This window comes from Rutidosis leptorrhynchoides, chromosome 6, assembly GCF_046630445.1.
Source record: "Rutidosis leptorrhynchoides isolate AG116_Rl617_1_P2 chromosome 6, CSIRO_AGI_Rlap_v1, whole genome shotgun sequence".
NCBI lineage: Eukaryota > Viridiplantae > Streptophyta > Magnoliopsida > Asterales > Asteraceae > Rutidosis > Rutidosis leptorrhynchoides.
The window spans coordinates 372204827-372220863 of NC_092338.1; the positions used below are offsets into that span (position 1 = coordinate 372204827).

Consider the following 16037-nt stretch of genomic DNA (forward strand, 5'->3'; position numbering starts at 1 on the left):
GATCATATATACAGAAATTATAGAGTTTTAGCAGAGAAATAGAGTTTATGTGATCAAAAGTGAAAATTAATGAATGAATGTTGTTCATTTGAACTAAATGATATATACTCGTAAAATTTAATTTGGGTGGAAAAACTAAGAATTCGCACTAAAACCCTACAAAACAGTGCATATAAAAAAGGTCAGAGAATTAGTTGATGATGAAGTCAAACATCTGACGTGGATTTCAACTCAAATAGTTATGCAGAATGACCAAATCAGTCATCAATGGTCTCAACACTCGATTGTTTTTATTTTTTAAATTAACAATCATCTGAAACAGAAAATGTCAATGTTATTGACAAAAGAGGTTTGAATTCACTATATAAAACCCCATCCATCAGTGGTGGTTGACATTTGCTTTACTATTAAATCTTTGAAAACTAGAAACAATAAATACACCATGATATAAGTCAACTTCTGCTCAACCAACTTGTTCAACACACTCTTTTCATAACAACAAGAGCAGTATTTTTGGTAAGCAGACATTTAGAAGGAAGTGGTTGGAGGAAAAAATTTGAAGCGATCACATAATAACGTGACAAAGTCGTATATATTTAAATAAAAATATTCATCTTCTCGGGTGATCTGGAAAAAAAAAAAAAAAAAACTTTATCTGTTTAAGCAGAAATACTTTGTAGTAAAAAGATAGAGAACCAATACATTCACGGTCGCCTGACAATTTATTAATGTAAGAGCCGCCAGCCGGACTTACTCCACTCAGTTGTTGTAGCCACGGGTCGTTAGAAGTTACACCCTTGTCCTTCCACTTTGTGTGTATCAAAATTAGGGATCTCAGTGGGCAAAAAAAACTCGCAACCCACGAATATCTTTATCTGTGGTGGCAGTAAATTGAAAAAAGTTTACTTATGCATAATAGAATGAAAGTCAAACATAAATCTGTTATCGAATATAAGAAGTATACATCAGTTTCATGCACTTTTGTATTAGAATGAAAGACAAACATAGCCAATACATGTTAGGAAAAGAGGATCGTTTGGACGTTGGGAGATACAAATTTGAGAGAAAAATAACTCTATTACTCACAAGAATAGATTACACGAGTATTTACAAAACTCTAAAAAAAAAAAAACTCTCAAACTCACACACACTCTCAAGGTTGTGATTACACTTCTCTGAGTGATTTGGGATGATTTACAATGAAAGTTTGCATCTCTATTTATAGCAAAAATTCTATGGCGGTGAATGGTGTGAACGAGGAAGGTTGGCCCAAGTTGGCGGCCGTCATCGTGTTCAAGTTTGCCACTTCCATACGCATTGTCAATGTCGGCAGCTTTGAACATCTAGATGACCGCTGGAACAGAGCCATCTAGATGACGGCTGGAAACCACTGGAAACCATCAATTCTCCCCCTCCAGCCGAATCAACGAACATTCCAGTTATGTCTCTGCATAACTCCAACTTCTCTCGAGTCACCACCTTTGTTAACATATCCGCAGGATTCTCCTTTGTATGGATCTTCACTAGTCTCAACAGTTGTCGATCAATTACCTCGCGTATCCAATGATAGCGAATATCAATATGTTTTGTACGGGAATGGTACATGGAGTTCTTGCTCAAATCTAGAGCACTTTGACTACACAATGTACCTTGTACTCCTTTTGCTTGATTCCAAATTCTTGAAGATAACGCTTTAACCACAACATTTCTTTTTCAGCTTCTGCGACAGCAATATACTCTGCTTCAGTTGTGGATAATGCAACACACTTCTGTAGTCTTGACTGCCATAAAACAGCTCCTCCTGCAAAAGTGTAAATGAATCCTGAAGTAGATTTCCTACTATCAGGATCTCCGGCCATATCCGCATCTGTATAGCCTTCCAAGATTGGATCAGCTCCCCCATAACAAAGACATAGATTCGTTGTACCTTTAAGATATCTAAGAATCCATTTTACCGCATTCCAATGCTCTTTCCTAGGGTTGGAGAGAAAACGACTCACCGTTCCCACTGTATGAGCAATATCGGGCCTTGTACACACCATTGCATACATCAAAATTCCAACTGCTGAAGAATATGGTACTGACGACATCTCCCCGATCTCTTCCTTGGATGAGGGACATGATCTCTTACTTAACTTAAAATGGTTGGCTAATGGAATGCTAACAGGTTTGGCATTGCTCATATTGAATCGTTCAAGCACTCATTCAATATACTTCTTCTGAGATAACCACAACCTTCTATTCTTCCTGTCTCGAGTTATATGCATTCCCAAAATTTGTTGAGTTTGTCCTAAGTCTTTCATGTCAAAAGACTTAGAGAGTTCCTTCTTCAGCTGGTTGATCTTCGTTGCATCTTTCCCTACGATCAAAATATCATCTACATATAGTAGAAGAGCAACGAAATCTCCTTCAGAAAACTTCTGAATGTAGACACACTCATATGCTGCAATTTTTTTGTACCCTTGACTCACCATGCACGAGTCAAACTTCTTGTACCACTGCCTAGGTACCTGCTTTAAACCGTACAAACTTTTCTTCAGCTTGCATACGAGATTATCTCTTGAAACCTCAAAACCTTCTGGCTGCTCCATGTAAATTTCTTCATGTAAATCTCCATGAAGAAAAGCTGTCTTTACATCCATCTGTTCAAGCTCCAAGTTCATACTTGCAACCAATCCAAGTATGATTTTAATTGAAGTCATCTTGACTACTGGTGAAAATATCTCATCAAAATCAATCCCTTTCTTCTGTTGGAATCCTTTGACTACAAGCCGTGCTTTGTATTTCACCACTTTTCCGCTGCCATCCTTTTTCAGCTTGAACACCCATTTGTTTTTCAGTGCCTTCTTCCCTTGTGGAACTTCTACGATCTCATAAGTCTGATTTTTCTACAGAGAATTCATCTCATCCTGCATTGCGAGCAACCATTTTTCTTTGTCCTTATGAGATACTGCTTCATGAAAACTCTCTGGTTCTCCATCTTCTGTAAGTAGAAGGTACTCGGATTCTGAATATCTACTCGATGGAATCCGACCTCGTTCAGATCTTCGAACTTCTAGAATATACTGAGGAGATCCACCATCATCATTTTCCTTGTGATGGTCCTGGAACATCTGGCAGATGGGGTTGTGGCTCCCCCTGCTCAGCACCGTCATTTTCCTCATTATCTTCTACTTCCGGTATTTCATCTTGCATTGCATGTTCATTTCTCATAAATGATTCTGTTGTTACCTCTGGCCCCTGAGTGACAACATTTGATTTCTGAGATATTGTGGGCTTTTCAATATCTTCTATTGTCTGGCTTTCATGGAACACCACGTCCCTACTTCTGATCACCTTTTTCTCCTTTAGATCCCATAATCTGTATCTAAATTCTTCATCTCCATAGCCTATAAATATGCATGGAGTGGTCCTTGCATCCAGCTTCTGCCTGAGCTTTTTGGATACATGTGCGTACGCCAAACATTCAAATACTCTTAAGTGAGAGTATGATGGATCCTTTCCAGACCAAAGTTTCTCCGGAACTTCAAAATTTAGTGGTACTGATGGAGATCAGTTGATCAAGTAACATGCGGCTCTGACTGCTTCTCCCCAGAATGGCTTTGGCAGCTTAGCTATACTAAGCATACTCCGAACACGTTCCATGATTGTTCGGTTCATTCTTTCTGCTATACCATTGTGTTGAGGGGTACGTGAAGTATCTTCTCATGTCAGATGCCATATGATCTGCAATAGGCATCGAACTGTCTGGAAGAGTATTCACCGCCGTTGTCGGATCGAAGACACTTTAACTTCTTTCCTGTCTCACGTTCTACCATGACATGGAACTGTTTGAAGTAATCGAACACCTGGTCCTTCGCCCGCAAGAAATATACCCACACCTTTCGAGAAGTATCATCGATAAACGTCAGAAAGTATCGATTGTCGCCAATTGATTCAACCTCTAAGGGACCGCAAACATCAGAGTGTACCAGACTGAGTAACTCTGATTTTCTCGTTGAAGAGGAATTAAACGAGACTCTATGCTGCTTACCAAACAGACAATGATTGCAAGGATCTAGTGCAGTGTCCTTGTCTACATTGATAAGCTTCTTCTTTATTAGGGTAGACAACCCTTTCTCACTCATGTGACCGAGTCTTTGGTGCCATAAATTTTGTGAAGCCTCTTTTTCTGCAACATTAATACTGTCTGTGCAGATCTTCACATGAGTCTTGTACAGTGTGCCACAAATGTGTCCTCGAACGACTATCATAGCGCCTCTTGACAATTTCCATGTGCCTTTACAGAAATGACTATCATAGCCTTGTTTGTCTAGAGCTACCCCAGAAAGTAAATTCTGCCGAAGATCTAGCACATGGCGGACATCCTTCAAAGTGATTGTGCTCCCGGAACTTGTCTTTATCTTGACATCACCAATTCCGACAATCTCAGCAGAACTGGAATTTCCCATCTTCACATCTCCAAAGTCACCATCTTTGTATGTTGTAAAGTATTCCTTGTATGGAGTTACGTGGTAGGAAGCTGCAGTATCTACCACCCATTCCGTGTATTTTCGTGAGACGTGAAGGCATGTCTCATCATGAGTTGAACAATAAGCTACATCACCAGTGATAGTAACTAATGTTTCTCCACCCTTATTCTTCGGCTGTGAACTGCTTTGACCTTGTTCCTCTTTCAATCTATAGCAGTTCTTCTTCATATGTCCATCTAATCCACAATGATGGCATTTATATGTTGGTTTTCTGCCATCAGCTAACCTGCCCCTGCTCTTGCTTCTGCCTCTCCATTTATTTTTGCTACTCATTCGTTGTCTCCCCCGATTCTCTGTGACAAAGGCATGGGTCTGATCTGTACCCATGTCCTTTCTCCTTGCCTCTTCACTGAATAGGGCATCCTTGGCCATTGACATGGTAAGTTTGCCATTCAGAGCTGAGTGTAACGACCAGCGTTTCACAGCTATCGGGAAGAGAACTAACTAGCAATAACGTTTGAACCTCATCGCCAAGAGGCATCTCTACAGACGATAACTGGTTGACCAAGCTCTGAAACTCACTGGTATGCTCAGCAACTGAAGTTTCACTTTTGAGCTTCATGTTGACTTAACGCATCATCAACAAGGCTTTATTCCGAGCAGTCTTGGCCTGGTACATGTCCTCCAACTTTTTCCAGATGTCATATGCGTCTGTCTCTTGTGCAACATGGTGGAAGACACTATGATCAGTCCATTGACGGATCTGACCAATAGTTTTTCGGTTTGATTTCTTCCACTCTTTCTCTTTGGCAGAATCAGGGTTTATACCCTTCAATTCAATAGGATCGAACAAATCCTTACAGCTGAGGAGATCTTCCATCCGAGGTTTCCACAGCGTGTAGTTTGTGGCTGTGAGCATAATCATAGCTCCGGAAGATGATGTTGACTCTTCTGTGGACATTATCACCTTACAAATGATTTTTCAACAATAACGGGGTTGAATTTTAGAAAACAGATATCACCGTTACGTCCGAAACGGCTGAAAATGGTGGAATAGACACTTCGCGGTTCAAATTTCACTTACGGGACAAAATTATAATTTGTTATAAACTTCAGGGACCAAAAATGAAATTCTGAAAATTTCAGGGACCAAATTGTATAATTTCAGAATTGCTACAGTACTGCTACAGGAACTTGCTACAGTGCTGCCAGCTGCTACAGTGAATTGCTACATGACTGCTACAGTAAATTGCTACATGACTTTCTTCTCCGGCGAAAATTCCGGCACCGGTCGTCTTCTCAGGCGAGATTCCGGCGAGTTGACCAAACTTTGACCGCCTTTTCTGGGCTCGTTATAACTCCGTTTAAGTCACCGTTTTTTGCGTTGGACTCACGAATCCAATGGTACACTCAAAATTGAATTTTGAGAAAACTTCAGAAAACCCAAAACTCGACCAACGTCTCTAACCAAGCTCTGATACCACTTGTTAGGAAGAGAGGATCGCTTGGACGTTGGGAGATACAAATTTGAGAGAAAAATAACTCTATTACTCACAAGAATAGATTACACGAGTATTTACAAAACTCTAAAAAAAACTCTCAAACTCACACACACTCTCAAGGTTGTGATTACACTTCTCTGAGTGATTTGGGATGATTTACAATGAAAGTTTGCATCTCTATTTATAGCAAAAATTCTATGGCGGTGAATGGTGTGAACGAGGAAGGTTGGCCCAAGTTGGCGGCCGTCATCGTGTTCAAGTTTGCCACTTCCATACGCATTGTCAACGTCGGCAGCTTTGAACATCTAGATGACCGCTGGAATAGAGCCATCTAGATGACGGCTGGAAACCACTAGAAACCATCAATACAGTGGCACATAAGCCTATACGGAACCAAACACAAACAGAAAAAGTAACAACAAAAGAAGCTGTAGAGATAACAACACTAATGTGTATATAGACCTACAGCAGTACAGCTCTCCATAGGTGCTCAGACTAGTAAACCAAATATATCAATTAAATTATATTTTGCCCGTCGTGGATATCCATAAACACATACATGTAATTGATTACACATTAATATGTTTATAACTTGAATGGAAATCCGTAATTATTCGCCGGTTTACCAACGGGTCATGGGTATCTGCGAGCATAGATTAATGATACGTACAGACGTACGGTATATGTGATAAACATGCGGGTCACGGGTAAAGGCAAAAAAGTTTACCCGATGACGGGTAAACGGGGCCGATAGGTAAACTTAGTGTGTAAAGACACTAGGGCACTAAGATGATAAGATAAAGGTGTAGGTAAACTTAGTGTGTTAAGTCACACTAGGGCACCAAAGGTGTGGGTAAAACTTAGTGTGTTAAGTCACACTAGGGCACCAAAGGTGTGGGTAAACTTAATGTGTTTGAGACACACTAGGGCACTGATCAATCCTTAATTAATGAGTTACTTAATTACGGATTGAGTGCAATGAGATTAAGATGGAGGATGTGATGTTTTTTGATTATTTTGGGCCCAGATGATCGTCTTTCACTTTAACTATCAAGTGATCAACCACCCAGACCCGGTCTTGATTGTTAATTAGCATGATTCACCTTGACACGATGTAAAAATTCCTTGGGCGAGATCACAAGAGAAAATTACAAAGGTTCAGGCAAATGGCAGAGAATCAACAACCTATTAATGAGAGGCCGAGCTCCCTATTTATAGTATTCGAAATATTCGCGGTCTGCGGACTGTTTAACTATCCGCGAAAACTTAGCGGAATGACCCGCAGTCTTTTATTAGCGCGGAAACTGATCCGTGATCTTTATCTTCAGCGAATATTCCAAGCCTATTGATTATAGTTCGTGTAACTTCTGCGTTTAGCCTTTAGCAAATAAAATATACATATACAATGCTATGTATATGATCAAGTCCCCCAGTTTATTATGATACATCTTGCAAAGTAAATGTGTCATGATAAACTCTAAAAATTCGCAGTAAGACATTTTCACTCTGCCTCTGTTACCGTTACAGCAAACAAAATTACCGTTTTATCCGTTGTCTAAAATATTCCCGTTAAAATTATCACAACGGATACTTAACACAATTAATTAGCACCCTTATTTCCCCTATATATATATATATATATATATATATATATATATATATATATATATATATATATATATATATATATATATATATATATATATATATATATATATATACACATATCGGCGTCCATAACCACCAATTTTCACTCACCACTCTGAAGTACCTCTCAATTTAATTAAAACATTCAGTTCATCTTCCCAGTTTCTTTCTTTTCGCGATTCTCTTTCACTTAATCATGAAGATCGACGAAGTGGATTCCAAGGTTAACCCAAAAACCTTGATCACAAAGCTATTAACAAGCCCGGAGGCTAAATCGACGTCATCAAAAGAGAAGCAAACAATTCCAATCGTCGATTTGACCTCCAAATCTCCCCATACGAAGCCAAGCTCCACCAAACGACCATTCCAGACGCCGCCACAATCACAAAGCAAAAAGCTCAAACAACATGACGCCGCTCTTTACGATAATCCAATTACATCGGATTATGAAGGGGACCAGCAAACTGGTACATCGCGATTATTATTTCATGTTTATAACATGCATTATACTTTTATTTCACCAGCTAACTAAGTGCTTTATTTTGCAGGCGATTCCACCGGTGACCCCATTTTTTCGAGCCCAAACACTCTTGACCAAATCACAGAGTTGTTCTGCACTCCACCTGACTCTAATGGGGTGCGGATTGACGGTTTATCAGGATATACTTATGGGTCTGCTGCTGCAGCACTAGATCAGCGCCAACAAATGAAGTTGGCAATCCCAGGCGAGCTTCGTCGCGAATTTTCAAAGCTTTCTGCGCTTGATGCGCATAATAGTTTTGTGCAGAATTTCTACATGTGTTTCAATTCTGCGTATGATATGATTTGCCGTCAAGAACAGTTCTTCAACGTTCTTGAGGCTGAAAAGGCAAAATACAACACCGAGAAGGCCAAGGCTACATACAGCGAGAAGCGCTGTGTCGACCTCTCTTATGAACTCACCGCAGCAAAAACCGCGATTGATGACTTAAAACTGTAGGTTTCAACTGCAGCTGAAAAATAAAACAGCCTCTAAGCTACCATTAATGCATTAACGGAGGAGGTTACGAAGGTCACTGCGGAGCGAGACAACACTCTAGCTGCCACAACTTCTACGAAGCTTGAATTCACCAAGCTTCGCCAACATTTGCCAGGGTTTGCCAGGAAAGTTCTTAATTCTCATCCTGTTTCTACTAAGTTTTCGACATATGCTGCTGCGCTGAAATTGCGCGAAAGAGTGGAATTCTTGGATGAAATTACCCTTACTGCACCATACCAAATCCACTACCATCCACAATGGAAGACCGCATATGTTTGCTTACAGATGCTCGAGATGCATTTGCTACCGCGAAAGAAAACATAGCGGACATTCCAATCCCAAAAATTACAACAATAAACGAGCAGGACGATGCAACTGCAGATGATATCATCGAGCTCGATTTGTCTAAGCCATGATTATATTGTAAAATTTAGCACGCAGCTATCTCTGCGCCTTTATTAATAAAATTTTCGCATTTCCATATATATTCGCAAGTACTTTTATTTATATAGCGCTTTTATCAAAAATATTCATAACACGGACTAGTCCTTTGCAATTTTCAACTCTTATTATCGTGCACATAATAAGTATATAATTTTGCGAAACAATCTGTATGCGTGCATATTTACACGTTATGAATCTTCTAAGTCCGCCAAAGCGATCCTTAGGCAATCAATTAGCATTGCGAAGCATCTAAGTATTGGCAAAATCAAATACTTAGGATTTTAAGTTCCTTTCACAATAATTATTTTCTGCGTAAGTGGGCAATTTCATCACTTCGCTACTTAGCTGTCGCGAAACATACCAAGAATATGAAGCAAAAAACTATAGATATATTTCGTAAGCTTTAAGTATTTAAAATTTCGCATATTCTTACAAGTGTCTACTTTTTATACTCTTACAAGTGTGATCAAGACTTGCAAAAATTAAAAATAAAAACACGTATAAAGAATATCCAGCATAGGCCTTGCAACGAATTTCGCGCGTTGTACATATACATTTTAGCCTTTATGTTAATTTCGCAGAATTACGCATAATATCGCTTTAATAAAGCGGCATGCCACACATTGGGTAAAGTTCGTCCTTCCACATCTGCGAGCTTATATGAACCTGCTGCATTAATTGCCACAACTTGATAAGGACCCTCCCAATTAGGTCCTAATTTGCCAAGTTTTTCTGCTCTACTTGCATCATTATTTCGCAGCACCCATTCGCCAACATCAAAAGACAAAGCACGCACTCTTTTGTTGTAGTACTTGGCAATTTGCTGTTTATTATTTGCCTCTCTGATAGCAGCCATTAACCTTCGCTCTTCAATGAAATTCAAATTCTCACCCAATGCATCATCATTTGCTTCTTCCTCAAAGTTAGCAACCCTATGCGTTGGCACAAGAATTTCAGCGGGTATTACTGCCTCAGAGCCATACACCAAACTAAAGGGTGTTTCCCCAGTGCTTTTATTGAAAGTAGTGCGATGTGCCCACAACACATTGGGCAATTCATCCACCCAACCAGTTCGCTTTTCGCATAACCTCTTTTTAATACCGCTCACAATATCGCAGTTGGTTACTTCGCATAAACCATTAGCCTGTGGATGTGCCACTGATGTAAACTTTTGGATTATATTTAAATCAGTGCACCATGTTTTAAAAGGATCTCTCGCTATTTGAGCGCTAACTAATTCACGCGGAATACCAAATCTGCAAACAATATACTCCCATACAAAATTTCGCACTTGCACACCCGTGATAGTGCGAACCGCCTTAGCTTCAACCCATTTTGTAAAATAGTCAATTGCCACAATCAGGAATTTGACATTGCCAGGTCCTGCGGGAAATGGCCCTACAATGTCAATAGCCCACTTGTGAAATGGCCATGGCGAATTAACAGGAATCATATCATGCCTTGGCATCCGATTCTGCGGAGCATGCCTTTGGCAGCTTTTACAACGCTTAATAATCTTTGCAACATTGTGATATAGGGATGGCCAAAAGTAACCCATCCGCATAATTTTTGCCGCAATAGTTTTATAGCCTGAATGCAGTGCACAAGAACCGTTATGCACATCACCAACTATCATTTCTGCTTCAATTGGGCCAACACATCGCATCATTGGACCGCAGTATGATTTGCGATATAAAATATCATTTTGAATGATGTACATTGGTGGTCGCTCTCTAACTAACCGAGCTTCGCGCTTATCATCTGGCAAAACATCATTGCGAATATATTGCAAGATTGGTTCTATCCAATTTGGCTGTTCTTCTACAACAGACGCGACCATCAAGTCGTTATCTATTGACTTGCTTGGCAATTCCTCAACCTAAACTTGTTTTTGAAAGTGAGAAAACGTTAAAGTAGCCAGCTTACTCAAAACATCTGCCTTCTTATTTTGACCCCTTGGCACTTGCGTAAGTTCAAAATACTCAAACTGAACTGCCAATTCTTTCAACAACTGCAAATATTTCTGCATTGAGGAATCATGTGCCTCAAAAGAGCCATTAAACTGATTCGCCACTAATTTCGAATCTGTAAATGCTCGTAACTTGGTGATATCCATTTTCCGTGCAATATTTAAACCAGCAAGCAATGCTTCATATTCATCTTCATTATTTGTCACATCAAAATTAAAAACGTAACGCGTATGTATGCTCTTCACCACTTGGGCTTGCTAACACTAAACCCGCACCAGCGCCTTCTGCACATGAAGCTCCATCGGTAAATAAATCCCAAGTTTCTCCAATCGCTGGTTTTTGTGACGACCCGGAAAATTCCGACCAAATTTAAACTTAATCTTTATATAGTTTTGACACTATAAGCAAAATCTATTAAACTGAGTCTCAAATTTTTGAACTGTTTCATATATTCAATTACCCTTCGACTGTTCTCGACAATTCACGAACAATTTTGTGCAAATAAATATGTGAATAAATATATAAATGAAAAAATATATATATAAGTATATATATGTTAATTTGAATTAATATAATACTATCTAATCATTTGAATTAAATATGTAGAATAAGATACAAAATAATTAAGTTGTTATTAATCTATAAATATAACATATGATTTATGTACATATTTATTATTAGGTGTATGATAAAAATATAAAAGTTATACTATTAACCTAACTTTCATTATAAATGTTAATATTAATATTTGTATTATTAAAATATATATAATATATGAGGCTTCAGATGTACAATTATTGTTATTAATATTATTATCATTGTTAATTCTATTATTATTATTATTATTATTATTATTATTAGTTTCATTATTATTAATAAAATTAATATTAAATATTAATGTTTATATTATTATGTTTCTTTATATAAATTCGATATACGGATATAGATATATACATAAAAACATATAACTTGTTATATCTTAATTATTATTTGTATTAATATTAGATATTAAAATTACCATTATAATTAACAATCATTACTAGCATCATCAATACTAATATTATTGATTATCATCTTATATTATTTTCATTAGTTATTAGTATTATTATAATTATTATTACTAGTATTTGTATTATTATTGTTGTAATTAAGATTGATATATAAATATAATTATATAAATATATAAGATATACAAATACAGAATATAAAAATAGATATAGATATATACAGATACACATATAGATACGTGATTATATACAAAAATATAATAGGAAATTTGTATTAATATTATAAAGATAATTATTATTATTATTATTATTATTATTATTATTATTATTATTATTATTATTATTATTATTATTATTAATACATTTATTATAAATACTTATTAAATTCAAATAACTACAAAATCTGTTGTATATCGTTATCTAATCTGTTCAGATAGTCGATCAAATTGAAATCAATATCAGATAGGGTTAAAATCAGTAGCTATCTACTCCAGGCTTTATTTTTTTATTTATATTTCTGTCCTTGAGAATATATTTTCTGTCGACCCAATTGGCTTTATGATTGATACAAATCAGTGATTAGTGTTACCAATAAACTCACATTATCAATTATCAATCCCAATTATCCTTCACAACTCTCAAATTGTCGAATTTAATCAAAAAAGGGAAGAACACATGAAAAACTGCCCTGCTCTTGTGTAATTTTCCAAAAAGCTCGATTTTAAAATAAAACTCAAAATGTGTAAATGCAGTCATGTTAAGAACCCTTCACTTAAACTATCTACAAAAATTCATATTCCAATTCTTCTTATTCAATCGTAATTTTGAGGTCAAAGTTTCAATTTTAAAAAGTCAACAATTGTTCTTCGTTGAAATTCAAAAGCGTTTTTGAGGTTTTGAGTTAAATTGAGAACCCAGATAGATTATAGGAGGGATTTAAAACATCTTTCATGTTATGATCTTGGTGTAAAACATGTTAAAAATTCGAAAGTGATTTAAAGTTGAAAAAGAGTTCACGAGTCTGTTACAACGAAGTTTTTTATTTATTTATTTGGTTTAATTGTTTCAGAAAATGGTTAGGAATTGTTTCTGTTTGATGTAATATTCCTAAAAACAACAATTAATTAGTGTTTAATGAGGATTCGATCTCTGGTTAAGTTTGGAGTTTAAGAAGAAGAAGATGAAAACTGATTAAGGGTTAAATAAAATCAAACTGAACAATATAGCAGAAAAACAAGTCGGATCAGTTGGTTTGGGTGTGTGACGGGTGAGCGAGTGGTCGAGGCATCACAATATATCACAAAATCATCATTCCCTTCAGGCAATGATAATATAGGTGCCGTAGTTAACTTTTTCTTCAACAATTGAAACGCTATCTCCTGCTCATCCTTCCATTCAAACTTTTTCCCTTTATGCGTTAATGCAGTCAAGGGTTTTGCTATTTTGGAAAAATCTTGGATGAATCTTCTGTAGTAACCAGCCAGTCCTAAAAATTGGCGCATATGCTTCGGAGTTTTCGGGGTTTCCCACTTTTCAACGGTTTCAATCTTTGCCGGATCCACCTGAATACCTTCTTTGTTCACTATGTGACCGAGGAATTGAACTTCTTCCAACCAAAATGCACACTTTGAAAACTTAGCGTACAGTTTTTCTTTCCTTAACAACTCTAGCACTTTTCTCAAATGTTCTTCGTGCTCTTGATCATTCTTTGAGTAGATAAGTATGTCATCGATGAAGACAATGACAAATTTGTCAAGATATGGCCCACACCCTCAGTTCACGAGGTCCATGAATATAGCTAGTGCGTTAGTTAAACCAAACAGCATAACCATAAACTCGTAATGACCGTAACGCGTCCTAAAAGCAGTCTTCGGAATATCATCCTCCTTCAGCCGCATTTGATGATATCCGGAACGTAAATCAATCTTCGAATAAACTGACGAACCTTGTAGTTGATCAAATAAGTCGTCGATTCTCGGTAGTGGGTAGCGGTTCTTGATGGTAAGTTTGTTCAACTCTCGGTAGTCGATACACAACCTGAATGTACCATCCTTCTTTTTGACAAATAAAACAGGAGCTCCCCATGGTGATGTACTTGGTCGCATAAAACCACGCTCTAAAAGTTCTTGTAGTTGGCTTTGGAGTTCCTTCATTTCATTGGGTGCGAGTCTGTATGGAGCACTAGCTATTGGTGCAGCTCCTGGTACAAGATCTATTTGAAATTCAACGGATCGGTGTGGAGGTAGTCCCGGTAATTCTTTCGAAAATACATCAGGAAATTCTTTTGCGACGGGAACATCATTGATGTTCTTTTCTTCGGTTTGTACTTTCTCGACATGTGCTAAAACAGCATAGCAACATTTTCTTATTAGCTTTTGCGCCTTCAAATTACTAATAAGATTTAGCTTCGCGTTGCTCTTTTCTCCATACACCATTAAGGGTTTTCCTTCTTCTCGTACAATGCGAATTGCATTTTTGTAACATACGATTGCTGCTCTCTCCTTTTTCAACCAGTCCATGCCAATTATCACATCAAAACTCCCTAACTCTACTGGTATCAAATCAATCTTAAACGTTTCGCTAACCAGTTTAATTTCTCGATTCCGACATATTTTATCTGCCGAAATTAATTTACCGTTTGCTAATTCGAGTAAAAATTTATTATCCAAAGGAGTCAATGGACAACTTATTTTAGCACAGAAATCCTTACTCATATAGCTTCTATCCGCACCCGAATCAAATAAAATATAAGCAGATGTATTGTCAATAAGAAACGTACCCGTAACAAGCTCCGGGTCTTCCTGCGCTTCAATCGCATTAATGTTGAAGACTCTTCCTCGGCCTTTCCCATTATTATCGCCCTGATTTGGACACGCATTTTTGTAATGGCCCTTCTTCCCACATCCGAAACAGGTAATGTCGGCATAACTTGTTCCAGCATTATTTGTTCCCTTAGCCATTGATCCGTAGATTTCGTACTTTGTCGCACCATGGCCCTTTCTTTTACACTTAGTACACACTGCCGTACAGAGCCCAGTCGGATGGTATCCTTCACACCTCTGACATGGTTTCTGCCTCTTGTTGTTATTTTTGGGATTGTTGTTGTTGCGGTTGTTATTGTTGTTGAAACGGTTGTTGTAGTTGTTGCTGGGGTGGTTGTTATTGTTGCGAAAATTGGTGCGATTGTACTTGTGATTGTTGTGTTGATTGTTAAAATTGTGACCCTTGTCACTGGTTTCTTCCCACTTTCTCTTGATTTGTTTCGTGTTGGCTTCTTCGGCCGCCTGCTCTTTAACTCTTTCCTCAATCTGATTTATGAGTTTATGAGCCATTCGACTCGCCTTTTGTATGGAGGCGGGCTCGTGTGAACTTATATCTTCTTGGATCCTTTCTGGTAACCCTTTTACAAATGCGTCAATTTTCTCCTCTTCATCTTCGAACGCTCTTGGGCACAATAAACACAACTTCGTGAATCGTCATTCATATGTGGTAATGTCAAAACCTTGTGTTCGTAATCCTTTAAGCTCTAATTTGAGCTTATTGACATCGTTTCTGGGATGATACTGCTCAGTCATCAGATGTTTGAATGCTGACCACGGTAGTGCGTACGCAGCATCTTGTCCCACTTGCTCTAGGTAGGTATTCCACCATGTGAAGGTATGTGTAGCGTACATTACTTTGTCTTCTTCAGTACACTTACTTATGGCAATGTAACACCCCGCTTTTCCGTACACGCTTAAAGGTACACACCTAATCAATTATACGTCTATAACTTGCTCGTTATGTGGCTAAGTTAGCTAACATGTTAGTTACTTGAGAATGTGTATATTATAAATGTTGAATGCATGCGCGAACGTGTTTACCTACGTGTCACGATGGCATTGAGTCGTGTGAGACTCAAGGTTGGGGTTAGTATGTGTATTAAAGTGAGTGTTTGGGTTATTAGTTATGGAAACCTTGGAAAATTGATTAGCTAG

General features: G+C 37.7%; 1 protein-coding gene across 1 annotated transcript; it reads right to left on the minus strand.

Annotated features, from left to right (window-relative positions):
- Positions 1-9666: 9666 nt before the first annotated feature.
- On the minus strand, positions 9667-11199 carry LOC139854903 (uncharacterized). Its single transcript, XM_071844176.1, has 4 exons — positions 11047-11199; positions 10826-10962; positions 10172-10339; positions 9667-10072 (listed from the first exon to the last, which is right to left on the minus strand). The coding sequence occupies exons 1-4, from the start codon at positions 11197-11199 to the stop codon at positions 9667-9669; spliced, it is 864 nt and encodes a 287-aa protein (XP_071700277.1).
- Positions 11200-16037: the final 4838 nt, after the last annotated feature.

Excerpts from the sequence above, each read along its gene's own strand:
- LOC139854903 (XM_071844176.1), bottom strand. The coding sequence starts at position 11,199 with ATGGATATCACCAAGTTACGAGCATTTACAGATTCGAAATTAGTGGCG. Across the intron at positions 10,340-10,825 it reads GATGATAAGCGCGAAGCTCG|ATTTGGTATTCCGCGTGAAT; the intron begins GTTAGTTAGAGA and ends TATTGTTTGCAG. Across the intron at positions 10,073-10,171 it reads GTGAGCGGTATTAAAAAGAG|TTTGGTGTATGGCTCTGAGG; the intron begins GTTATGCGAAAA and ends AACACCCTTTAG.